The sequence below is a fragment of the Pelodiscus sinensis genome, chromosome 16 (assembly GCF_049634645.1).
Source record: "Pelodiscus sinensis isolate JC-2024 chromosome 16, ASM4963464v1, whole genome shotgun sequence".
NCBI lineage: Eukaryota > Metazoa > Chordata > Testudines > Trionychidae > Pelodiscus > Pelodiscus sinensis.
In genome coordinates this window covers 36752712-36765563 of record NC_134726.1, presented here as the reverse complement: position 1 = coordinate 36765563, position 12852 = coordinate 36752712, and the positions used below count along the sequence as shown (strand labels likewise).

General features: G+C 42.6%; 1 protein-coding gene across 1 annotated transcript in view; it reads right to left on the bottom strand.

Annotated features, from left to right (window-relative positions):
- LOC102463364 (uncharacterized) overlaps positions 1-12852 on the bottom strand; it is a 37341-nt gene that overhangs the window by 21364 nt on the left and 3125 nt on the right. The window contains exons 3-10 of the mRNA XM_075899805.1: positions 8223-8352; positions 7395-7488; positions 6008-6158; positions 5743-5905; positions 4835-4960; positions 4192-4254; positions 2409-2531; positions 423-578 (exon numbers count right to left, since the gene is read on the bottom strand). Coding sequence (XP_075755920.1) covers positions 423-578; positions 2409-2531; positions 4192-4254; positions 4835-4960; positions 5743-5905; positions 6008-6158; positions 7395-7488; positions 8223-8352 — 1006 coding nt within the window. The remainder of the gene's footprint in view (positions 1-422; positions 579-2408; positions 2532-4191; positions 4255-4834; positions 4961-5742; positions 5906-6007; positions 6159-7394; positions 7489-8222; positions 8353-12852) is intronic.

The window sequence follows — 12852 nt, the reverse complement described above, 5'->3', positions numbered from 1 at the left end:
GTCTAAGTCACTCTGGTCCCTGTTCCTACCCTCTATCGTATCTACCTCTTCCCCGAGCTTAGTGTCATCTGTGAACTTGATGAGGGTGCAATCTATCCCCTCATCCAAGATGAGGAACAAAACCGGCCTCAGAACAGACCCCTGGCACACTCCGCTTGACACCAACCACTAACCAGACATCGAACCATCATATATCCCTGCCAAACAGAAGTTTCCACTTTACCCATATGACCCAGGAAAGCTTATGCACTAATACATTTGTAAGTTGCCACAGGAGGCTGAAACTCACTACAAGCTATGCCAGTCATCAATCTTTACCTTTTTTTTTTAAATAGAGCAGCAGCAATTTTCAAGCTTTGAAAGACTACACAAAGCTGATATGATGCAGCATGGAAGTCCTGAAATGATAGATAAGAACTTACTGTTGCTGGTTTTCCATTTTTTCTACTCGAGCCTGTATGACAGGAAGTACTTCCCACAGAAACACTTTCTTCCCTTTCTGTGTTCTTTGACCAGTGATGTTCTGGCCTTTTAAGACAGTTGTTAGTAATCCATGATCCCATGGCACTACATTTAGGCTGAAAATTAAAAGTGAAAATGATATTTTTTCTAAAAACTATTGCAAAGTTCTATAACAATTCACATTGCAGGGCAGACACCCATATCAGTGCAAATACAACAACAAGGCTTGGTGCAACACAGACTGCTGTAACATTTCCAAAGATTCTCACTCACTTCAGAAAGTGAACTCCGTGGATCATATGTTAGTCATGGCTGCAGAATGAAGCTATTAGCACAGTGGTAGGCAACTGGAATTGTGTGTGTGGCTCACGAGACATTTTGTTTGCTGTTGCCATGGGCCAGGTTGCCAGATTCCGCTGGTTTCCATCTATGTCGTTTTTACCCTACTGACATGTATTTAAAGCAAGGGCCCATGAAGTGAGGTGCGTGCTGATTGCACACAACATAGACTTCGAGAGCCGTGTGCTCCCTCTACATCCAATCAATGCGCTGCTACGGTTCCATCGGCACAACCTGCAAATTCTAGGTCCGCAAGCAGAGTTAGGAAAACTTCCCTAGCCTGGGAAACTGTCTTTGGTTACAACAATCTTGCAGCCTTCGGATATGAAGGAGGCCATTCATTCAGCACACTTGCTAGCCTAGGTTGCCCACTGCTGTACAAGCATCAGCATCAAGTAGTGATCTACTGGCAGTAAATCTGTTAATGGCAGACTTCAGTGCAATACTTTCCTGGTATTTAGGACAATTAGTTTTTAGAAGAAAATTATGTCAAAGAAAATTGTGTCGGAATGTATATTTGCGTACAATGATTGGGTTGCTATAGAGTCTGTATCGATCGTGCCAGACTAATTCCTCTTGCCAAGTTTCACAGTCTATTTGACTCACTAAATCTTGAGTTCATTAAAATAAATATCTTAGAAACTAGACTATACAACCGTTATGTCTAAAAATGACTGTTTGCCACCCGAGTGCTGACAGTTCCAATTTAGAATGTCCAGAAACCACACACACATGACCCCATGTAGATTTTACCACAAAATGTCAGCAATTTTGTTTGGAAATAGCAGAGTACTTGCCAGTCAGTGTTTTGAGACAATGTGTCTTATGACATATGAGATATAGTGAATGATTGCAGTCTTCATTACAAACAATTTCTGACTATTTCTTGCAGTGATTTCTAAAGGCAAATAAAAGAAAGCCTGATGTAGCCCTGCTGTTTTAAGCTTCTAATTTCCCAGGCTGCCATTAAAAGAATACTTAGGAGGTTAACTATAACTAGTTTCTATTAAGCCACATGCCAGGTTTAGTCTCTGGACAAATTTCAAGAGTTCAAGTTGTTGGTCACAGGTCACAGTCTATACAGATAACAGATGGCTGGGACATTATCAACCTAACATTCAAATGAAGGTGTCAACAGCTCTTTGTCTGCGTAGATTCTTGCCTTAGTACCCTTCCTATCTAACTGCTATCCTATGATCCTTATCTGCTTCTTTTAACTATCCAATCTTAAGGTGCTTACAGGTTAACAGTTATATGCCTACTTGTTCTTCCCTTTGATATTTTCGTACCTTCTGCTCCTTGTTCCCCTCCCCCCCCCCCGCCTTCTCCCCTATTTATTTTGGATCTGCACATCCTAAACTCAAAACTCAGGTCATCTGAAGAAGTGGGCTTTGCCCACGAAAACTCATAATACTATCTATATGTTTTGTTAGTCTATAAAGTGTTAGACCATTTGTTGTTTTTTAAGTTTATACTAAAATAGACTAGATTGTAGACTAGAATGTAAAACAATAGACTAGAAATAATGTACAAATATTCCCTTTCACACTTAAATGTATGAAAGTCCGTTGAGTAACAATATATCATCTATAAAAGCAAGAACATACCTATTTGAGAAGGCATAGCAGTGACAAGGAAGCGTAATAGCCTGGAAAAAACTAATGAACTTTTCATACAGAACTTTTGGAAAGTCACACAGCACGAGCATCCTCTGGAGTTGTGTTGTAATCCTGCATTCATAAAAATAAACTATTTTTAAAAGTGAAAGCAGCAAGTAAAAGCTTTAAAACCAGTTCAGTTGTTTCTGGACAGAATAGCATGCTGACCTAGTGAACAAGTCTTTAGTGTTTCAGAAAACCATCAATTGGACATTTTGGATTAAAATTTAAGTTTGTAAAAAACAAATTTTACAAACCTACCAGTGTAAGTTATGTTTTTAAAATTCCAGGAAAAGTATTTATTTGTTTTTCTTAAACAAAAGATCCTTGCAGTGTTTGAAACATAATACTAAACATCATGTGAGTGTGTACCATACTAGATTGATCATTTGTACTCAAAATTAAAACCCCCCACCAATTTAGAACAGTAGTTTAGTATATATATTTGGACTTTATATACACGTTAAAATAAAGTCCAATTATTTTTAAAAAACTATTATAAACTGACCTTAAATAAGTAAATAACTTCTAGAGAGCCACTGCCATATGCTTTGTTTTTAATCGGTGCATAGCAGTGAGCAGGAAGCCTATTCCAACATGACCCATTAATACTGCATGGGTATGTCTAGACTGCATCCCTCTGTCGGCAGAGGACGCAGATTAGGCAGGTTGACATTGCAAATGAGGCAGGGATTTAAATATCCTGTGCCTAATTTGCATTAAAATGGCCGCCACGTTTTGCCAACTCAGCACTCTGTCGGCAAAAAGTGGCAATCTAGAAGGGGATTTGTCGAGAAAGAAAGCCTCCGGAGGCATAACGGATCTGTCGAAAAAGGCGTTCTTTCTCGACAGATCCCCCTCTAGACTGCCACTTTTTGCCGACAACGTGCTGAGTCGGCAAAACGCGACGGCCATTTTAATGCAAATTAGGCACGGGATATTAAAATCCCCGCTTCATCTGCAATGTCGACTTCCCTGTCGGCAGAGGGATGCAGATTAGAGAGATGCAGTCTGGACATACCCCAAGAGTGGTAGTGCAAACAACACTGAAACAGTGAAATCAAGTGTATCCAAAAATTCTGTCTCAAGTGGAAGCCGCTAAACAGAAAAACCCTATTTCATGTTCTTTCAAAATCACACTGGTATGCTCTTGAAGACACAACTAGGACCCTATTATGTTAGGTGCTATGCAGACACAGAACAAGATACTGCCCAGTCACATACAGTATACAATTTAAGTGATAATGTAAAGAATTATTTCCTTTATGTAAAAAAGCAATAATTTAAAACGAGGACAGACGTAGGCTGCACCTGGCCATTGGTTTAAACTAGAGAATTAGTGGGAGAGATAGGATTTAAGTCATCCTGAAAATCAGTTCTTATCTTTGTGGCTTGTGGACATGCTGTTAAAAGTCAACTAAAAAGCTCAAGCAAGCACTGAATTAAGCAGAGAAATGTATGTTACATGTCCCCATTCCTTAGGCTTTAGAAGAAATTTAGCAGAGAAGTAAATACGGATTATCTTGGTTTACATAATATAAAATTCTTAGTGTGAGAGCTATATAGTTAAAGAATCTACACCAAAATATTTTAGATTTCAAGCACCAAAGCTATTGTAAATCCTTTAGTAGCTGAAGGTGGCCTTTGTGGATTGGACATGTTAACATACTTTGTAACAACAGGAGAAAATTTGCAGCCAACAGCATTCCACTGACTTTAACTGAGGTCTTACCTTTCCATAAGGCGAGGTACAGCCACCCTCAAAGATGCAGCATGACCAAGATTCTGCACGTTCCTAAGACAAAGGTATTAGTTTAGCGCTTATAAGACAGAGATGGAAAAATACCCATTTTAAAGATGGGAACCGAGGCCTTGTATACACTGCGCAGTTTTTAGCGACATGGCTATGTCGATACAGCCGTGTTGCTAAACACTGGGCAGTGTAAACACTATTTATTGGCACCTTTGCCAATATTTCCAGTCCCTATGAGCAGGGTTGGAGTTGTCTACTGGAGAATGCTGCTCTTGACAAGCCATTTACACTGCTGCTTGCAAGGCTTTTATCTTTATGGGGGGCTTTTTTAAGCACCTGTGAATGACAAAAGATTTGTCCTGAATTTGGCAGTGTAGACAAACCCTGAGGCAGAAAAGTGGAGTGACTTGTCCAAGCTCATAAAAGTAGTTTGCAGCAGGCCACAAACTGAGCCCAGATAGTAGAAGCTGCAATTTTTGTTTGGGGGATTTCCAACATCTCTCCCCTTTTGTTTTAAAAATTTATTTTAAGATCTGCCACTATTCAGTTCTAAATCATCTGGCGACAACAGCCTTCTGTAGCCAAGGAGGTTCGGGATTGGATGGTGAGTTGGGATACTTACTGAACAGGGTCCTTATGAAGTGTTATTTCTTTGGCTGCTCCCAGGAGCATGATAGCAGCAGCTTTAGGATTCTCTTTTTCTGCCTGATTTATAAATGTTGTTACAAGTTCAAAAATGCCAGAATACCTAGGAGAATGAAAGGAGTGAATGGTGAATTATTTCTGCTGGACTGGTTTGTCAGCATGAAAAGCATTAACACAAAAGGCTATAGATAGCAATTAAACAGACTTGTCACCTAACTTCAGATTTTCAAGGGAAAGACATAAGTCACCAAATGAACAGGAATATTTTAAAGGAACATATTGGGACTGAAATTGGGTCCAAATGCCAAGAAAAAAAGAATCTAGTCAGAAAAAATAATTTAGTTGTAAGTTTCCACAAATTATAAGAAAGGAGGAAAAACTGTTAAATATCTGGAAAAACTTAAAAAACAACCAATAGACTAGAAGCACCTTAAAGACAAAACATGTAGATGGTGTCATGAGCTTTCGTGGACACAACCCACTTCTTCAGGTGAATGGAGTATTAGAAGTTCACTCTAGTCATCTGAAGAAGTGGGTTGCACCCATGAAAGCTCATGATATCATTGATGTGTTTTGTTAGTCTTTAAAGTGCTATTAGACTATTTGTTGTTTAAATTTTTTCTATTACAGACTAACTCGTCTCCTCCTCTAACCACACAAGGACAGACACTGAAGTTTAGGGGTTTGTTTGAATTCAATCTTGGTCTGGTCCAATTAGCCAGTGGAACATACAGTAAGGAGGAAAGAAGTGAGTTTTCCACTGCATGGTTCTAGTTATTAACCTTAGGTTGTCATGAGTCTAACTCAACCCTAACCACCAGAAAGTAAATTCCTGTGAATCAAAAGACATTCCTAGCAAATCCACTGAACTCTCATCAGTGTTACCTGTATATAACCTCCATATGGTGCTGTCTGCAGGTATTACATTGCCCGGATCCCCGTTTTGGATGACAGAAACAGTCAGATGAATTGGGAGGCACTCTTTCGCCAGCCAGGTATTTGTTATATTCCACTGAAAGTTCATGGACAAATTTTATCAGAAGACTTCCTGAGGGTTGGAGGAGGAAAAGTGTTGAAAAATGCTTTTTTTCATAAATATCTCATAATAGATTTTGCTGATTCTGGGACAGCACAAGAGCATAATGCTTACCACCATGGCGAAGGTCTGCATCTATATCCGTGAGCTCCAAGTTGAACATCACAAGAACACCAGCTAAGGCCAGACCACGTTGATCTTTCCAGAATGTGCTTTTGTTATGTGCATTGCAGTGACAATGAGAAGGGGCTGTCCAGTCCTGGCACTGTTTTATAAGTGTGGGGGAAAATAAGGAAGAGGAAAAGCTGCATTCAAGTTAACTAACTTCTGTGTTAGTTATGATCGCTTGCTTAGCGAGATCAGTATTGTATCCATATTGCTGTGTTTCTATACTGAGCTATTGCATATCCATGTGCAAATTGTAGAGTACCACACCTGTGCCCATGATGACCTAATCTATACTAAACGCCTCCTTGATTAATCTATGTCAAAATTATAAAGTAGTGCTTGTCACACATCGCCAGACCTAGAGTAAAATACAAAAACAGCCATGGTCTGACTGGCTGTGAGTAAGGAGACTTGAGTTTCATTTACTCTTCAGTATGTTTCTTTCAGTCTATTGTTCCCAAGATACTCCAAATCCAAACGGAAGACAATGGTGCATACATACCAATCAACAATTGGAAATACTATTACATGAGAGGAACACGAAAAGCAGATTAATCTAGAAAGAGTGAGAACTGAATCTTAGAAACCTGAAGCCTTTATACTGTTGTGAGGCTTTTGGTACACTATCACCGCTACACTTTGGGTGCCCCTAATGCAGGAACACTTGTGCAATGGGCCCTGCAAGTGGCTCTGGGCACTGCTGCTTCCTCTCCCCTGCAGGGAGGAGAACAGCAGCGCAGTGAAGCGAACAGCGCTCTGTTGGATGGTACCTGGGAGCAGCAGGAGATACAGAGCACCAGAGAAGTGCCCTACCCCAACCACCTTAACTGGCTCAACAAAATCTTTAATCCAGCAAACCTAGTTTTCGAGGGTTGCCAGGTTAAAGAGGTTCAAGTGTATCTGTAAAGTACAGTCATCCTTGGATGACAGGCAAATAGTTTAAAACCTGCAAAGGTTAGAGGGGCCCCACTAACCTTTGCAGGTTTTAAACTATTTTAAGCCACTTTTGCGCTCATGAACCATTTTCTTGGCTCCATGTTCAAAACTGAATGTTGAGCTAATTAGTAAAAAGAAGGAATCAGACGTGACAGAAACCATAATGCAAAGCAAACAAGAGCTACACCACAAGTTGGCAAAACCTGCTTCTAGTAAGTTGTTTTAGTGGTATTAAGAAACAGACAATTACTAATGTTTAGGGTATTATGTTAAAGTAGTGAAGGTTATGATATTTATTGTTTTAAGCATACCCTGTATAAGTGGTTCCAACTACACAGCTCACTGTGGACAACTCAAAAGGCTGTGTTTCCTAACTATACCTCAAGTTCTTCCTTACCTCAGACGCCAGCTTATCACAAATGTAGCAGTAACACTGATCACAGATATTGGCATTGTTCGCAAGGGGTGAACACGTTTCACATTCTGCTCGCCTGTATGTTAAATAAAGCAGAACATTAATTATGGTATATGCTAAATAAATGTTCTGTTCCTCTTCTACTTTGTGACAATAGTTTTGAATATTAAAACCCTGTTATTTAACACAATAAGTGGAGATATCCTGTAGCTATAAGTCACCCTGGTATACATCCGTTCCATACTATAGTCATTGATGCTTGCAGGAACTGATGCGTTACAAGTCCTCCCATTACCCGCTCTTAAGTCGCGCAAACCCCCTCCTTCCCCAATTTGCACAAATGGAAGTCAGCTGCAGGAAAAAAATCCCCACTTTAAGTTGTTTTGCTGTAAGCCCAAGGTTTTTGGAATGTATCTTAGACTTAGAGAGAGGAAGGCCTGTATTAAACTTACACCAATAAAACTTAATCTTGTCAGTTTCAAAACTGAAAAAAATCAGCAAGTTTAAATAGCCCTAAAATGTGCCAGTTTGAAGATGAGAACCAAGAATCTCCAAAAGTATTCAAAGAATGGTAGTTTAGAACAGCGTGAGGCCCCGCGGGAAAGTTGAGGCCTTGTTTTGTGCCCTGATTACAATCATATTATTTACATGTTCTAACCATAAAAAAAGATATCATTGATACTGGACTTTTTCAGACTTCTCTACTGAAGTTTAGAACAAATTAAATGCACACAAAACATCAACAATCGATCTAGTAACACTCCCTAAAAGAGAGAAACCCCATGTTACCCATTATACTAATGAACATACTCAAACGGGTGTGTCATACAGTCATATCTTGCATGAGGCATCACTTTCCCTTGTTTACAGAACGTCACCACCAGTTCACATTCCTCATCCACCACCTCTTCAGTTTTCTTGTCTTCCAGAATGGAATTTTCTACAAAAAGGGAAATACACTGTGGTTGGTTTCAGGGAAAACAGAATTTCATATTTAGTTAAAAAGCAAAACTGGCTATTGGCTTTTATTCATGAGCATTTTGGGGCACGTTTGATGTTTGAAACAGCACTTGGCAAACCCTGGTTTGTAACAGGCTCCAAGACACTAGCACAACAGAAATTTAAAACAGTATTAACACTGATACCTGACAGGCATTGGAAATCCCACCACTTCTTTGATACCACACCAGCCATATTTAAAGAAATCTGTTAACAACTGAAAGCTGCTAAGTGCTTTAAAAAACGTCAACATTTCCGGAGCTCTTATGCTGAATTTCTTTTTAAATATTAATTACTAGAAGAACCTCATGCATTCTGTTTTTTAAAAAGTTCTCATTTTCTAGTAGCATAAGCATTAATATCATACAGCTCGTCCTTGTATTAGGCTCGTCTACACTATGCTATTCTCCTCCCTCTCCCCCGATCTAAGATAAGCAGACACGATAAATCGACCCCTGGTGGGTGGATCACTACAGTGTCCATTCACCGTGTAGTGATGACAAGCCCTTACCGACCACCCTGATTCTCCTCCCCAATTTGTTCACCTACGATACACCTGAATCTCAGTAATCCAGGTTTCCGCGATCTGGGAACACCCGTAGTTCGGACCCTGGGAGGGGAGAAGGAAGCTGCTCTGTGTGCTGCTGCTTCCCCTGACCCACAGCAGGATGGGGGAGGGTGAATGACAGAGAAGCACTGATCTGGAGGCCCTGCCAGACCCCGCACCTCCACTCCCAGCACCCTTCATTATGCCAAACACCATGGGCTGGAAAATTCCACAATCCGGCCTAGCCTATTTCCCAAGGGTACCGGATTAAAAGAGGTTCAAGTGTAACAGCTTCTGCTGCTAAAGCCTGATCAGCATTACCTGCATTTCCACCACCTCCACACATTTTAAACTGAACAAAAGGAAGGATCATTAAATGGCATAACTTGAGCATAGACCAATGGTCCCTCTATTTTTGTCCATCCTTGTGTGGATTGAATTTTGTTGTATGCAGTGCCAATATCGAGCTAATGTGCGGATACACCACCAGTACAAACTAAAAAACCTAGCTGTAACGTATATTAAAAGGGGGCATGGGGTAGGGAGTCTGGCCAGGAGAAAGAGTGCAGGAGCAAGCTAGGGGTGTGAGATCTTGGCATAGGAAAGTAGTGTGGGAGATTGGGGTGCAGTGCTTTGGCACGAGGCGGAGGCTTACCAGTGTGTCACTGCGCTGCTGTTCTCCTAGTGGAGTGGGGGTGACCTCCCTCGCCAGACTGGCTCGAGGAGAGAGGCAGAGCAAGTGGCTCTGTGCTGGGGGAGCAGAGCACAAAGCCATTTCCTCTGCCTCTCTCTGCAAGCCGGGTGCAGACGCCTCACACGTAACAGGGACCAGCCAGAGACAGGCAGTCCCATACACGGACATGATGTCATTCACCCCATCCCACCCCTGCGCTGCGGGGCTGAGTGCGGACAGGAGGGGTCGAACCAGTGACTGCATGGGGGGCGCTCCCTGCACCCAGAGATGAGCGCAGCCCCCGGCCCCACCACCCGGGCAGCCCCAGGTGAGTCAGTGTCTCCCCACCGCACGCATTGAAATTCTGACCAGGATGCTCTGCACCTCTTCCCTCCCCTCACGTGTGCAGTGAAACCTGGAGTGAGGGGAAGGGGCATCAGGAGCAGCCTGCGCTGGTGACTGGCTCTCACAGGGGAAGAGGAGGCGGGGGGGGGGAGGGGTGAGGAGCATGGCTTGAGCCTTCTCTGCATCCATAGCTCTAGGTCCTGGGATGGGCCAGACACTATGCCTCAACTAAGTGCAGCTGCCCGGGGTGTTTGAAAGGGCCCGGTGTGCAAGAGCCGGAGCTTGTTTTTGTGCCTCGTGGTTGCGCAGTGACCCCTAGGCTGGAACAGCAGCGCGGCCGAGTTCTCCGCTGCATGGGAGAAGTGTGTGGGGGGGTAAAAGGCGGGGAGAGAGGAAGGCTGAACTCGAGCCATGGACTGCATGTGCCACTCAAAATCAGCTCACATGCCACTTATGGCACGTGTGCCATATGTTGCCAACCCCTGTGAGAGACCTTGCTGCATAGGAATACGCTGAGGAGCCAGAATTACACTAGACAGCAAAAGATCTAGCCTGAATTGTTTCCAATACCTCTCCCCAAACAACATGTAAAACTTAATGGAAATCACTCCTTTGGAATCCCAGTGATATCCAGTAAGAGAGGTGGCACTTTAAAGACTAACACATTTATTAGGTCATAAGCTTTCGTGAGATAAAACTCACTTCTTCATATGCAATAGAAAAAGAAAAAAGGAAGGGATACAGAGATGGGAGTGTAACATCAGTGCTAATTAAATCAGAGTGAATGTGGCTCGCTTCCAACAGTGATGAGAAAGTGAGAGTACCTGAAGGGGAAATTGCTTATTGTAATGGAGGGATGTTAAGTAATGGTTAATTAGCTATTTGATTAGTTGAGGGGGGAAAGAGGGTGCTCGCTACCACCACTGCAGCTCTGCATTTTAATTGTGGTAAGAACCCCCTGGGTTTTTACTACATTCAGGCTACGTCTACACTGCAGGCTTTTTGCGCAAGAACAGCTGTTCCTGCACAAAAACGTGCCGGGTGTCTACACTGCATGCACGTTCTTGCGCAAGTAAATTTACAGTACAGCGTCAGAAAACAGGGCTTCTTCTGGAAGAGCTATTCCTCTCCCCATGAGGAATAAGCCCTCTTGCGCAAGAGTTCTTCCATAAGAAGGCAGTGTAGACAGGCAACATGATTTTCCTGTGCAAGAAAGCCCTATGGCTAAAATGACCATCAGAGCTTTCTTGCGCAAGAGAGTCTCCACACTGCCATGGACACTCTTGCGCAAAAGCTCATGGCAGTGTGGACACGCTCTTGTGGAAGACTTTTTGCACAAGAACTCTTGCGCAAAACAGTTCTTGCACAAGAAGCCTGCAGTGTAGACGTAGCCTCAAAGTGCAGAGCTGCAGCGAGGTTAGCTAACGGGGGTGGTGTAAGCCAGGACTAAACACTCCTGGCTCGTGCCGGTTCTGGGACCACTGCAGCTCTGCCTCCCCCGAGATGGTGCTGGGGAGAACTGGCTTTTAAGCCATCTCTCTCCAACACTGGCTCCTGCTCCCCACCCTCTGCTTGCCTCTGATACAGCTGGGGGAGGGGGAGAAGTCTAGACATTCAACTACCCCATAAGCCTGTGTTTATCAGGTTGTTGATTACTTGACTAGATCAGTTTCTCTCAACTTTTTTTTTTTTAATATAAAGTACCCCTTTTAAAAAAAATTATAAGTACCCCCAGCATCTACAGTTTTCAACACATTTGTTTAAACAACTTAATTGTAGCCAGGCGGGTGATGAAATATTTGGGTGTAAAAAGGATAAAAATAATAAAATGCTGTAAAACATAAAACAAAAATTCAGTTTTCTCCAAATTTCCGGTGTGTTGACGTACCCCCGCCCCAGACTTATCTCGAGTACTCCTAAGGGTACCTGTGCCACTGGTTGAGTTGGACTACATGCTTAACATCCCTATTGTAATGAGAGCCATTCCATGTCTCTATTTAAAACTTCTTTTGACGGGGTCAAATTTGCATATGAATTCCAGCTCAGCCTTTCCTCATTGCAGTCTGTTTTTGAGGTATTTTTGTCTGAGAATGGCAACTTGCAAGTCAGTAACCATGTGTCCAGGGAGGTTAAAGTGCTCCCCCACTGTTTTTTGTATGTTACCATTCTTGATGTCAGATTTGTGTCCATTTATTCATTTGTGCTGAGGGAGAGGCGGAGGGGCTTTAGTGGCACATGATGGCGTATATCACATTAGCAGATGTGCACATGAACAGGCCTTTGATGGTAAAGCTGATGTGGTTAGGTCCTGTGGTGGTGTCAGTAGGGTAAATGTGTGGACAAAGTAGGCAACAGGCTGGGTTTTTCTTTCTGTGGTGGTGTGTTAAGTTGATGGCATTTGTCTCAGGTTGGGGGGCTGTGAGGATGGGCCTGCCTCCCAAGGGCTGTGACAGCGAGGGATCATTATCAAGGACAGGTTGTAGATCCCTGACAATGCATGAGAGAGGTTTTAGCTGGGGGCTGTAGGTAATGGCTAGCGGCATTCTGTTGTTTTGTTGTGTCTGTCCTGTAGTAGGTGACTTCTGCGTATCTGCCTGGCTTTCTCAATCTGTTTCTTCAGCTCTCCAGGTGGGTATTGTAGGGTTTAAGACTATTTGACAGAGATCCTGTAGGTGTTTGTCTGAGAGACTAGCACAAACGTAGTTGAATCTCAGGGCTTGGCTGTAGACAATGGATCACGTAAGGTGGTCTGGATAAAAAGCTGAAGGTATGTACATAAATAAAACGGTCAGTATGTTTCCAGTATAGAGTGGTATTTATTTGCACTGTAATCTCCAGGAAGTGGATCTTTTCTGTGGACTGGTCCAGGCTAAGAT